This window comes from Salvia splendens, chromosome 2 (genome assembly GCF_004379255.2).
Source record: "Salvia splendens isolate huo1 chromosome 2, SspV2, whole genome shotgun sequence".
Lineage (NCBI taxonomy): Eukaryota > Viridiplantae > Streptophyta > Magnoliopsida > Lamiales > Lamiaceae > Salvia > Salvia splendens.
In genome coordinates, this window is record NC_056033.1 from 38,695,670 (window position 1) to 38,707,098 (window position 11,429).

General features: G+C 37.3%; 1 protein-coding gene across 1 annotated transcript; it reads right to left on the reverse strand.

Annotated features, from left to right (window-relative positions):
- Positions 1–8,676: 8,676 nt before the first annotated feature.
- On the reverse strand, positions 8,677–11,229 carry LOC121792686 (transcription factor bHLH122-like). The gene is made up of 6 exons (XM_042190731.1): positions 10,447–11,229; positions 10,114–10,274; positions 9,858–10,016; positions 9,713–9,778; positions 9,388–9,456; positions 8,677–9,290 (listed from the first exon to the last, which is right to left on the reverse strand). Exons 1-6 carry the CDS (start codon positions 10,907–10,909, stop codon positions 9,249–9,251), a joined length of 960 nt encoding a protein of 319 aa, XP_042046665.1. The 5' UTR covers positions 10,910–11,229; the 3' UTR covers positions 8,677–9,248.
- Between the last annotated feature and the right edge of the window lie 200 nt (positions 11,230–11,429).

Below are 11,429 nucleotides of genomic sequence, written 5' to 3' on the forward strand. Positions count from 1 at the left end.
AAAATTCAAAGTGATTGAAAGGAGACACGTATTTGCCGAACAAAGAGAGTAAAATAAAATCCTGATTTTGTAAATCAAGCTGGCATAAACTCTATCGTTCAATAAATACGATTCCGACACGACAATAATCCGAACTCTGTCTGTCCCATTTCCCATGTTTGGTGCATCAAGAGGATTTTAATGTTATACTATTATTGACATATAGTAATATTTTATTAATAATTGACAGGTTACCACATTCACGTAAAAAAACGGAATAAATCATATATTTTGACAAAAAATAAACTGTTAGTTTGAGCATGAAGTCCATTTCGTCGGTTAATTACTGTCACCGCCGTCTATAATTAATACTACTCGTACTTCTTCCATCCAATTAAACCTGAAATATTTTATTTACTGTACAATATTTATGTAGAGCTACTATTAAAGATAGAGGAAAATGTAGAAATAATATTATTTCATTTTTTATTAAACAACCTAAAAAGAAAATTGTTTCATTTTTAATGAGACAGGGAGGAGATTAGTTAAGTTTTCCATTTACTTCTTCATAAATTAGTTACTTTATATTTTTGGTAACGTGATTATTCATTAATAACGTTATTTAATTTTCATTAATAAGAATTGTTTTCTACTGAAATCTCTTATTTTATCAATTTTTTTTATTAAAATTCATATACGAAGATTTGTCAAATTTCATTACAGCTATGACCCAGATTCTCGCCCATTTAATGAATCGGCCCACAATAATTGGGGAGCAATGTTGGGCCCACAACTAATTTTTTATTCAATTAACCGTGACATTGGCCAATTCTGATAAAAAATACTCCCATCGTCCACGAAAAATAGGACACATTATGAATGACACGGGTTTTAATATGAAATTGGTAAAGTAAGAGAGAAAAGAAAAAAGTAAGAGAGAAGGGAATGTGAAGTCCATATTATTAGTAAGAGAGAATAAAAAAAGTAAGAGAAAAGTAATATTAGTGGAGTGTGAGCCCATATTATTAGTAACAGAGAAGGGAAAAAAGTAAGAGAGGAGTTGTTGAAAACTTTCATTTTTAAAATGTAATAGATAACCAAAATTGACAAATGTGCTCTATTTTTTGTGGACAATCAAAAATGACAAATATGCTCTATTTTTTGTGGACAGATGGAGTATAAATTACTTGTAAAATATTCAATTTTCGATGAAGGAAATCTGGAATCTTACATGTTAACATAGCCAAATAAAATCTTAGAATAATAGTACTAGTAATTTATTTCGTGCGACAAATTTCCTCTGTTTCAAATTCGACATATCACAAATGGCTGGGTTTAGGGATACACTTATTTGAATTTTTTTTTTGAATTTTCAAAATTACCAAATTTGGTTGAATTATTGTATCTCTAACGAACTTGAAAAGTATAATAGACGAAAAAGTCATGAACATTACATATTGTAGTAGGTGATTTAACATGTTTGAATTCAGGCGAGATCAAATCTTGTGTGTAGTGACATTAAGTGAGCAATTCTTGGGGAATTTATTTTATTGTCAATTCTCTTATTTCTTGTGCAATTCTAAGTAGATTGATGACTTCTCTCATTCTAGACGATGGATAGAGTCATAGAGGATTGAGCAAATAAATTGATACCCCTATTTGATAAATTTTGCCCAATGATTTTGATTACTATAGGAATTGCGGAAGAGGAACAAATGTTGATGGAGAATTAGAATTGGCTAATTTCACAAAATTTTCAAACAAATTGTGCATCCCAATTGGCGGCGGTTGCAATAAAATCAAATCTATTTTATTCTTCTTTTTCATCGGCTAATATAATGTGTTAGAAATATGGCTCATCACAGCAAGTGAGGTTGCATGGGAACCGAGAGTGGAGGCTACAACACAAGATCAAGAAAGAGTAGTTCAAAAGTTAGTTGAGCGACGGCTACTAGCCGTTGGGCTTCTCAGCGGCAGTTTCAACTGCTTGAAGTGAATTCTTGCTCACTTCTTGTTTTGTAGATGTTAGTATAAATAGTGTTGTTGTAGATCAGTTAGAAGATAGATCATTCCATGTATAAACATTTCTTGAATCACATCAATAAGATCAATTCTCTTTCCGGTTCAGAGCTCTAGTTTCATACTCTACTTCTTGATAGTTTCTCTCTTTCGGTGATTCATTCTTTCAACAATTGGCGCCGTCTGTGGGAAGATTATTCTCACCGATCAACAGAGTTAGCAATGACAACGAGGCTTGAAGTGGAGAAGTTCTCCGGCAAGAATGATTACGGTTTGTGGAAAATGAAAATGAAGGCGGTTCTTGTCCAGCAAGGTTTGGGAGTTGTTCTCACGTCTACAGACTCTGATGACAAAGGAAAGGCTCCTGTACCGGATGAGAAGGCTCGAGCCAAGATGGAGGAGATGCAGTCAAAGGCCCATAGCGCAATGATCTTGTGTCTAGGGGATAATGTCTTGCGCGAGATTCAAGCAGAGACAACTGCATCAGGCATTCTCAAGAGGCTCGATGATGTGTATCTGGCTAAGTCTTTGGCCAAATTCTTTATATGAAGAGAAGACTATATTCTTATAGCTTCTCAGAGGATAAGTCTATAGTGGAGCAGCTTGAAGACTTCAACAAGACCGTAGATGATCTTGAGGAGGTTGATGTGAAAATCAGTGATGAGGATAAGGCAATCTTGGTGCTCAACGCCTTGCCAAGCTCCTATGATCAGCTTAGGGATGCGATTCTTTATGGGAGGGACAAGCAATTTACATACAATGAAGTTCAGTCGGCTCTCATGGCCTAAGAATTGCACAAAAGCGGTTCAAAGGTGCAAGACACTCAGGCTGAATCCCTCAACATCAAGAGATTCAGCAAGCCCAAGTTCAAGAAGAGGGTTGAGGAGAATAAGAGTCAGAATTCTGGGATGAGGGAAACGCGGTCTTGCCATTGGTGCAAGAAGCCTGGACACTTGAAGAAAGAATGCTATGGCTGGAAGAAGAAGCAAGCCGAGGAAAGAAAGGCTCATTCCAATCTGATAAGCAGTGATCCTGAGGATGTTGCAGAGGTAATGAATGTTGTGGATAGGATAGTGGAGGGGTCTTGGATTATGGACTCAGGTTGTTCCCTCCACATATGTCCAAACTTGGACTGGTTCTTTGATCTTGTTGAGTGCAATGGTTCTATTTTGCTAGGAAACAACAAGTCCTGCAGCATCAAGGGAGTTGGCAGTATCAAGCTCAGCCTAAATGATGGGAGTGTCAAGGTTCTTGCTGGAGTAAGGTACATCCCAGAGGTCAAGAGAAATCTAATATCTCTTGGGACTCTTGAAAGAAATGGATGATTCTTTGTATCAGAAAATGGAGAAATGAGAGTTTGCAAATGAGGCAAGGTGAAAATGACAGCACAAAGAGCAGGTAGTTTGTATTATCTGCAGGCTAAAGTGATTGTTGGTGAGGCCAATGTCACTGTCAAGAATGATCTCAGACACTGGCATTTGAAGTTAGGACATCCGGTTGAGGGCACATTTAAGGCCATGATACCATAAGGAGTAATAGAAGTTCCAAAAATGGAGAAGTTGGGGCCATGTGAGGACTGCTTGCTTGGTAAAGCCAAGAAGCTCTCATTTCCATCTGGTACACATTCATCTACCTCTGCTTTAGATTACATTCATTCAGATTTGTGGGGTCCTTCACCCACTGAGCCTAGTGGAGGTAGATATTATGTCTATCATAGATGACTTTTCAAGAAAGGTGTGGGTCTATATCTTAAAGGAAAAGTCAGAGGCTTTCAATATCTTCAAGAATTGGTGCACTGAAATGCAGAATGAGAATGGATTGTTTCCTAAAGTGCTCAGGACAGACAATGGCTTAGAATACTTATCAAAAGATTTTGATGCATTCAGCAAAGAGAAAGGTATCAAAAGGCACAGAACCGTGCCTGCAAACCCCCAACAAAATGGGGTTGCGGAGAGGATGAACCGTACTCTCATGGAGATAGTGAGATGACTCTTGTCAGCTTCTGGAGCAGGTAAACACTTCTGGGCAGAAGCTGTGAGTACAACGGCCTATCTACTTAATAAATTCCCTTCATCAGCAATTGGAGGCTCTATTCCATATGAGAAATGGTATGGAAGAAGGCCAGATTACTCCATATTGAAGCTCTTTGGCTGCAAAGCCTTTGCACACTTGAAACAAGGGAAGCTTAATGCTAGGGCTCTACAGTGTGTGATGCTTGGCTATCAAAAATAAGTGAAGGGGTATAGACTTTGGTCCATTGAACCAGGATGAGAAGGTGGTGATAAGTAGGGATGTTGTTTTTATTGAAGACAACATGCCTTTTCTGGCTGGACACAGTGACAAGGTGGCTGCTGATACTACACTGACTGAAATGACAGCAGATCCTTCATCTGTTGGAGGGGGTGTTAGTGATAATGAAGAGGCTGGAGCTGAAGGTGGCCAAGAAGCTGGTGTTACTAGTCTGGATCATCAGCAAGATCAGACTCAGCAATATTAGATAGGGAGGGATAGACCAAGAAGAGTCAATGTGAGAGCACCAGCAGGTTCAGAAAAGATAAGATTCAAGGCAAGGCTTGTTGCAAATGGGTTCAATCAGCAAGAATGCATTGATTACAATGAGATTTACTCTCCAGTGGTGAAGCATAATCCCATACGAATTTTGCTGGTTGTGGCTGCAAAGAAGAATTGGGAATTGGAGCAACTAGATGTCAAAACGGCTTTCTTAAATGGGGATCTACAAGAAACAATCTATATGGCACAGCCACAAGGCTTTGAGGTACCTGGATCTGAGCAGAAAGTATGTTTGCTCAAGAAGAGCATATATGGTCTCAACAAAGTAGTAGACAATGGCATCTAAAATTTGGAGAAAGTTCGTCAAAGCTGGGCTTCAATAGATCTCTCTATGACAGTTGTGTGTTTGTCAAGAAGGAGAAGGGAAAGGCTCCAGTGCATCTCCTTTTGTACGTGGATGATATGCTCATATCTGGAGCTGACATTGCTGAAATCAGAAAGGTAAAAGAGCAGTTGAAGTCTGATTTTAAGATGAAAGATCTAGGCTGTGCTAGAAGGATTCTTGGGATGGACATAATCACAGATAGAGAGAAGCAGAAACTATGGCTTTTCCAGACTGATTATATACAAAAGATTTTGAAGAAATTCAGAGTGAGCAACATGAAAGCCACAACAACTCCAATGGCCATGCACTTTAAGTTGTCAGCAAATCAGAAGGCAAAGTCAGAGGAAGAGAGAAGTGATTTGCAGCTGGTGCCTTATTCTAACATTGTTGGGAGTCTAATGTACTTAATGATTTGCACCAGACCTGACTTAGCTCATGCTATAAGCATAACTAGCAGATACATGGCAGATTTTGGCAAACAACATTAGAGTGCATTGAAATGGATTTTGAGGTATCTGGGAGGTGCAGATAACTTGGCTATACTGTTTGCTGATCAAGGTGGAGCTGAGGAAGAGCCTTTGGTGGGCTATTGTGATTCAGACTATGCTGCTAACCTTGATACAAGGAGGTCACAGACTGGATACATTTTTACACTCTTTGGATCAGCCATATGTTGGAAATCGAATCTTCAAAATGTGGTGGCTCTGTCCACAACTGAGGCTGAGTACATATCCTTTACTTCGGCAGTAAAAGAGAGCAAGTGGTTACTTGGATTAGTTGGTGAATTTGGTGTGCAGCAAAAGAGTATATCAGTTCACTTTGATAGCAATGGAGCTCTTTGCCTTGCAAGACATCAATTTTTTCATGAACGTATCAAACACATTGATGTGAGGCTACACTTCATCAGAGGCGAGGTGGAGAGTGGTAGAGTCAGAGTTGTGAAGATTGATACGGCTCATAATCCAGCCGACATGTTAACAAAGCCACTAAGTAATGAGAAGTTTTAATATTGTTGTAAACTTGTTGGTTTACATGCAGTGAGTTTTTAGGACATTGCTGGGATAAGCCAAGGTGGAGTTTGTTAGAAATATGGCTCATCACAGCAAGTGAGGTTGCATGAGAACCGAGAGTGGAGACTACAACACAAGATCAAGAAAGAGTAGTTCAAAAGTTAGTTGAGCTACTGCTACTAGCCGTTGGGCTTCTCAGCTGCTTGAAGTGAATTCTTGCTCACTTCTTGTTTTGTAGATGTTAGTATAAATAGTGTTGTTGTAGATCACTTAGAAGATAGATCATTCCATGTATAAACGTTTCTTGAATCACATCAATAAGATCAATTCTCTTTCCGGTTCAGAGCTCTAGTTTCATACTCTACTTCTTGATAGTTTCTCTCTTTCGGTGATTCATTGTTTCAACAGAATGTTTATCATGGCTTGACGGTGATATGAAAGATAAGAATTGGGGGAAGGAGGAATTTGTGAAAGAGAAACAAAGATTTTCAGTTTTTGGCATATGCACTCGTCGAATTTTAGATCTAGTTAATGAAGAAGAACGTGGAAAATCACAGAAGAGAAAAAAAGAAGAAAGAGAAGAGGTGTAATCAAAGATTTAGATACTGTATATTTTGTTTTTATTTCATGTATTCATTCGTTATTTTTCTCGAGTAATCATTTTGAATTAATAAGTGTTTAATTGTGTATGTATTAGTTTTTATTGAACTATAGAGTTTTGTCTACGCTTACCCATTCAAATTGTGATGCATATGTGATTCTAATTTAGTATGCAAAAATATTCAAACTCCTAAAACATATGATCCTAAACATATACTTCATCCGTCCGCAGTTAAGAGTAACATTTATAGTGGCACGGATTTTAAAAAATATTAAGAAAAGTTGTGGAAAATAGTTAGTGGAATATGATATACCCACTTGTATATGGAGTATTAGTTTTAAATGAAATGTGAATGGAATGAGTCAGTGGAATGTGAGATCCTATTACCATTTATGGTAAAAGTGAACTGGGCCTCCTATTTGCGAACAGACTAAAACAAAAAAACTAGGCTCCTATTCGTGGAGAGAGGGAGTAATATAGTAAAAAAAATATAGTAGGAGTATCAAAATAAAACAGTTTTTCCGTCCATGCCATCTCTAATTTTATGTTGGGCCTAACGAATTAAATGGAATACAGTAAATATAGTTGGGCGGTTTGGGCCATTATAAAATTCATTTTTGGTCTGAAGAATTTGATCACATAAGTCATACTAGTATAATTAATCTGAAGCCCATAAGAGTATATCTTTTTACAAATTAATATCAATTGCATTTAACTATTAATCGCAGTTATATTTCTTATCCAAAAATATCTACCCGTAATAAAAAAATCTAATCATGAAAACTGTGTAAAATCGACCGGCTTAAAAAAATACAAAAATTCCTAAACTTGTCATTAAATCTTTAAGCTCTTCCGAAAGTATCTAATATGCGGAAGAAAAATAAAATAAAGTTGTGTTCCGACAAACCCCCCCCCCCCCCCCCCCCCCCCGCATAAATATATATTTTTTTAAAGATCTTGCCATTTCTGCAAAGAACTTCAAAATTGAAACTATAAACTACAATTAACACATATATATTTGAAAGCTAATATTGGAAAATTAATTCCCTATTCTTTCTTAGGGGAAAAAAGAACAAGACAAAAGATGAAGAAAACTAGACAAGAAATTTTGACTAGAGTTGACCACATGATTAAAGAGTAGTGATTGATGCAAAGCCATTGTGAATTTGTGATTCTTAAATCCCTCGACAAGTAAAATTCTAACAATCTTCGCATTATTTAAACAAAAGAAAACATTATTGTGTTTGCCGACAATTGTGATTCTTTAACTCAAAGAACCATCATTTCAAAAAGAAAACAAACCTACTCCATCATATGAGTAGAATACTTGGAACCAACCATTTTAAAGTAAAGCGTGACCAATTTCTTTAGAAAGGAATCGATTATCAATACTCATGAATGGAAGAGGACAAGATTTAGTGCATAGTGAAAAGGAAGAATGAACATGAAAACTTGCTATAAATGGCAACATGTGTGGAAATGGATTGTGGTAGTGGAAGAAAGCATCACTCCTAGTAGGGGGACATCTAGAGACTAGAGGAAGTGAGGTCCACTAGATAGTAGTAAAACCAAGAATTGTAGTAATGGATAAATTTGAAGAAAGTTAAAAATGAGGAAGTTATTTTGTAGGCAAACATGCGTAGGGAAGCAATAAAGTGCTTTCCTTGAGAAGGAAAAAGGCAATCTTTGTTTACAATTTGGTTTGGTGATGAAAATGGATGGTTAGATTCAATGTGAAAAATGTCACGTCGAAAGGCAAGGCAGGGGCAATGCGATAATCATTGTAATAAATGGATAGCTAACGAATAATGAAGTGAAATTCGAATAGATTAGATTATATCATAGAGTTAGAGACAACTCAAAAAACTAAATTTAGTTGAATTTTCGATTCTAAAACCCCAGCTAAATCCGACATTAGGTGGGAATCGATTAAGTAAACAAAAGTAGACTAATAACTAAATATAAAGGGACACCTAGACAGTGCTTTTTTAGAGAAGTTTTTATGGACATCACTATCATCTTTTTCCACACTGGTACCAATTGTCAGATAATTAATGGATTGCCATGATTTTGTAAATATTCCAGATATAATCTCCTTCATTAGGAAGTTTTACTTTCCATTAGCCATTATTACCCTTTCCAAATAAGTTGCATTTACTTCTCACCAAAACTTCAACTTCAACTTCAACAGCTAATTCAACTCATTTTATTTAGAAGAATTTTTATGGACTTCACCTAACATAACAATTTACCAATTTGAGAAGTGGGAATGCACAACATAAGCCAATTTGGATAATCAAAATACCTTTTCTAGCTATCATAATGGAAAAACATACTTTTATTATTAAAACCCCATTAGTATTTGGAGAGTCATTTTGGATAATAAAAATGTAATTATGACTCTCGCATATTTAATCTTTAATAATAAAAATGACCACAAAAGCTCTCTGTTTTTTTTTTCTTTCTAAATATCAAAGATAGCTAGAAAAGTACCAATTCTTTTATCCAAATTGACAATTTTGTACACGCCTTTCTTCTAAAATAGGAGTATGTGACAAGGAGCTCAATCTAATTGAACCTCAACCTCAAAACAAAAACAAAAATAAAAAAAGAAACATTGATTAAGTTGATCAACCTAAGGAAGAGAAAACATCAAGAGACTTACAATCTGATAGAATATATATACTGACACTGAACTTGGCCTTTTCTCCTTCATCATCTTGCAACATCAGTAGCCATTTGATCAGGCAGAGCAGCTACACTTGGCTTGATTACCCGTAAGTGTCTAACAATTGAACATCGATCAATCGATCGAGAGAGAGTCAATGCAATGAAGGTAGAATTGAGTGAAATTTGTGTTACAAGGGAGATGGATGACACACCTTTACTTGTCTCTGAAGATCCTTTATGTACTCAACAGCCAAGTCCAGCATATCCGATGTATTCGTTTGCTACAAAATCGAACGTAGTTAGCCATCTATAATTAACACATGAAGTATATCAAAATTTTGATTTTTAACCAACACTATACTCTTTGATCACAAACTTATAATGTTTTGAAATTCAGGGCGAAATTTCAAAAGTATGAACTTCCTTAACATTATAACTTATCTAACTGGCTGGCGATGAAGTGCAGCTCAATTGGTAAAACGCTTAAACTATTACACAATATGATTTATGCAAATGAAGGCAGAAAAGCATCATCACCTTCTCCATATTAGGCACGAGTTCTTGAAGCTTCCTCATCCTCTCACTAATTTTAGTTCTTCTAACCTGAAACAAGATCATATATCTTAGAAAACTTCATCTTCAATCAAATCCGAACGTGTCGATTAATTTTCTGAATCAGTACCCTTTCAGCAATGCTCCGAGGATGAGTAGCACAGCCCCTCTTGGCTCTGATCTTGCAAGGAACCGAATCTTCCAGAAGCTTCTCCATTGCCGCTTTAGGCAAGCTCAGGTGATGAGACAACAGAGTCGTCTTCGGTCGATTATTTCCTGCTTCCTTCTTCTGCAAATGTTTTCCCCATCATCAGCTTGAGAAGAGGACATAGATTCAAGCAGGGGGTGAATTAATTAATTAATTAATTAATTAATTAAGACAAGACCTGATCGTTTAGGTAAGAATCAGACAAGAGCGGGGAATCATCCCAAGGTAAACCAGTGATGAAGTCGACATCATCGTCTGCATTCTCTCCAATGCCTTGGCTCTCGATTTCTGAAATCGAGTTCATCGCCGGTGAAGAAGTGTAGTTCATTGGTTTGAACTCTGTGGATTTTGCAGAAAGTAAAAAAAAATATTTAAATTGATTTTGATACATTTAGTACTGATATTGTCCGTTTTGTGCAAAACAGATATGCACTTGTTGAATATTTTCTAATTCTAATTCGAAACCTTCCTTCAAACAAATGATTAAATTAGAGGAAAAAGTGAAAATTACCATTTTCGAAGTTTATGTTGGCGAAGAGGCCAGCCGGAGAACTGCTGTGGCGAATGAGGCCGCCGCCGCCGCCGCCTTCCATCTTGATCTGCGGCGGAAACGGTTTTCCATAAGAGGCGTCGGCGTCGGAGTTGTGGGTGGTCGGAAACATCATCTGAGATGCGGAGGAGTAATCGTTGCTGTGGTGCCTTTGCAGCTTCTGCGGCCGGGGTTGAATAAAGTCATCATTCTCCGGCTTTCTCGGCGGCAGAGGTGGGGTGGCGGCGGCGCCAGTGCTGTTCATGAACCTGGAGAAGATGACCTGCGTCTCAGGGCTGGAGGCTCGCGGGTTGAAGAGCTCGGCGAAGTCTTCTTCTCCAAATCCGCCTTCGGAGCTCAGAAGGCTAGTCAGATACGAGCTCGGGGCCGACCTGTATCGGGTCAGCCCCGAGCCCATCTGCGTGTTTTGCTCGAATTGATTCATCAAATCCAACACTGAATTTTGGAATTGGATTATTGAAGATTTGAGGGCTAGTGTGAATAGGAATCTATCAAATTTGAAGGAAAGATGAGTTTTATCCTTTGTAAAAGGGAGCTTTTTTACCCCCCCAACAAAAAAGTGCTCCAAGATTTGAGCTCAAAGAATGGAGATTGAAGTTCTTGATAGAGTAGGAGTTGAAGTGAGAAGAGAGAGAGAGAGAGTTGAAAAATGGTGTGTCCAATGGGAAGGCGTGGACACCAGGGATCTCGGACTTTAGGTGGAAAACAATTCAAGAAAACATTTTGGCATTAATAGCTTTTGATTTTTCCCTCATTTTTAATGATGTGTTGATTTTTGGACCTTGTTTGCTGTCCTAGACAACAAAGTCTAGATAAAATACCAAGATATTTTATGTTGATCAAGCTAGAGATCAATATTCTATGATACTTATTAGATACGTATTTGGTAGGCTAGAGAAAAAGGTGTAATATCATCATAGCTACGTGTCTTGTGCAATATGCCT

Bases quoted from the DNA above. Each gene is read 5' to 3' on its own strand.
- LOC121792686 (XM_042190731.1), bottom strand. From the start codon at position 10,909: ATGAATCAATTCGAGCAAAACACGCAGATGGGCTCGGGGCTGACCCGA. The intron at 10,275-10,446 runs GTAATTTTCACT...CAAAATCCACAG, and splicing joins CAACATAAACTTCGAAAATG to AGTTCAAACCAATGAACTAC. The intron at 10,017-10,113 runs GTCTTGTCTTAA...AAACATTTGCAG, and splicing joins ATTCTTACCTAAACGATCAG to AAGAAGGAAGCAGGAAATAA.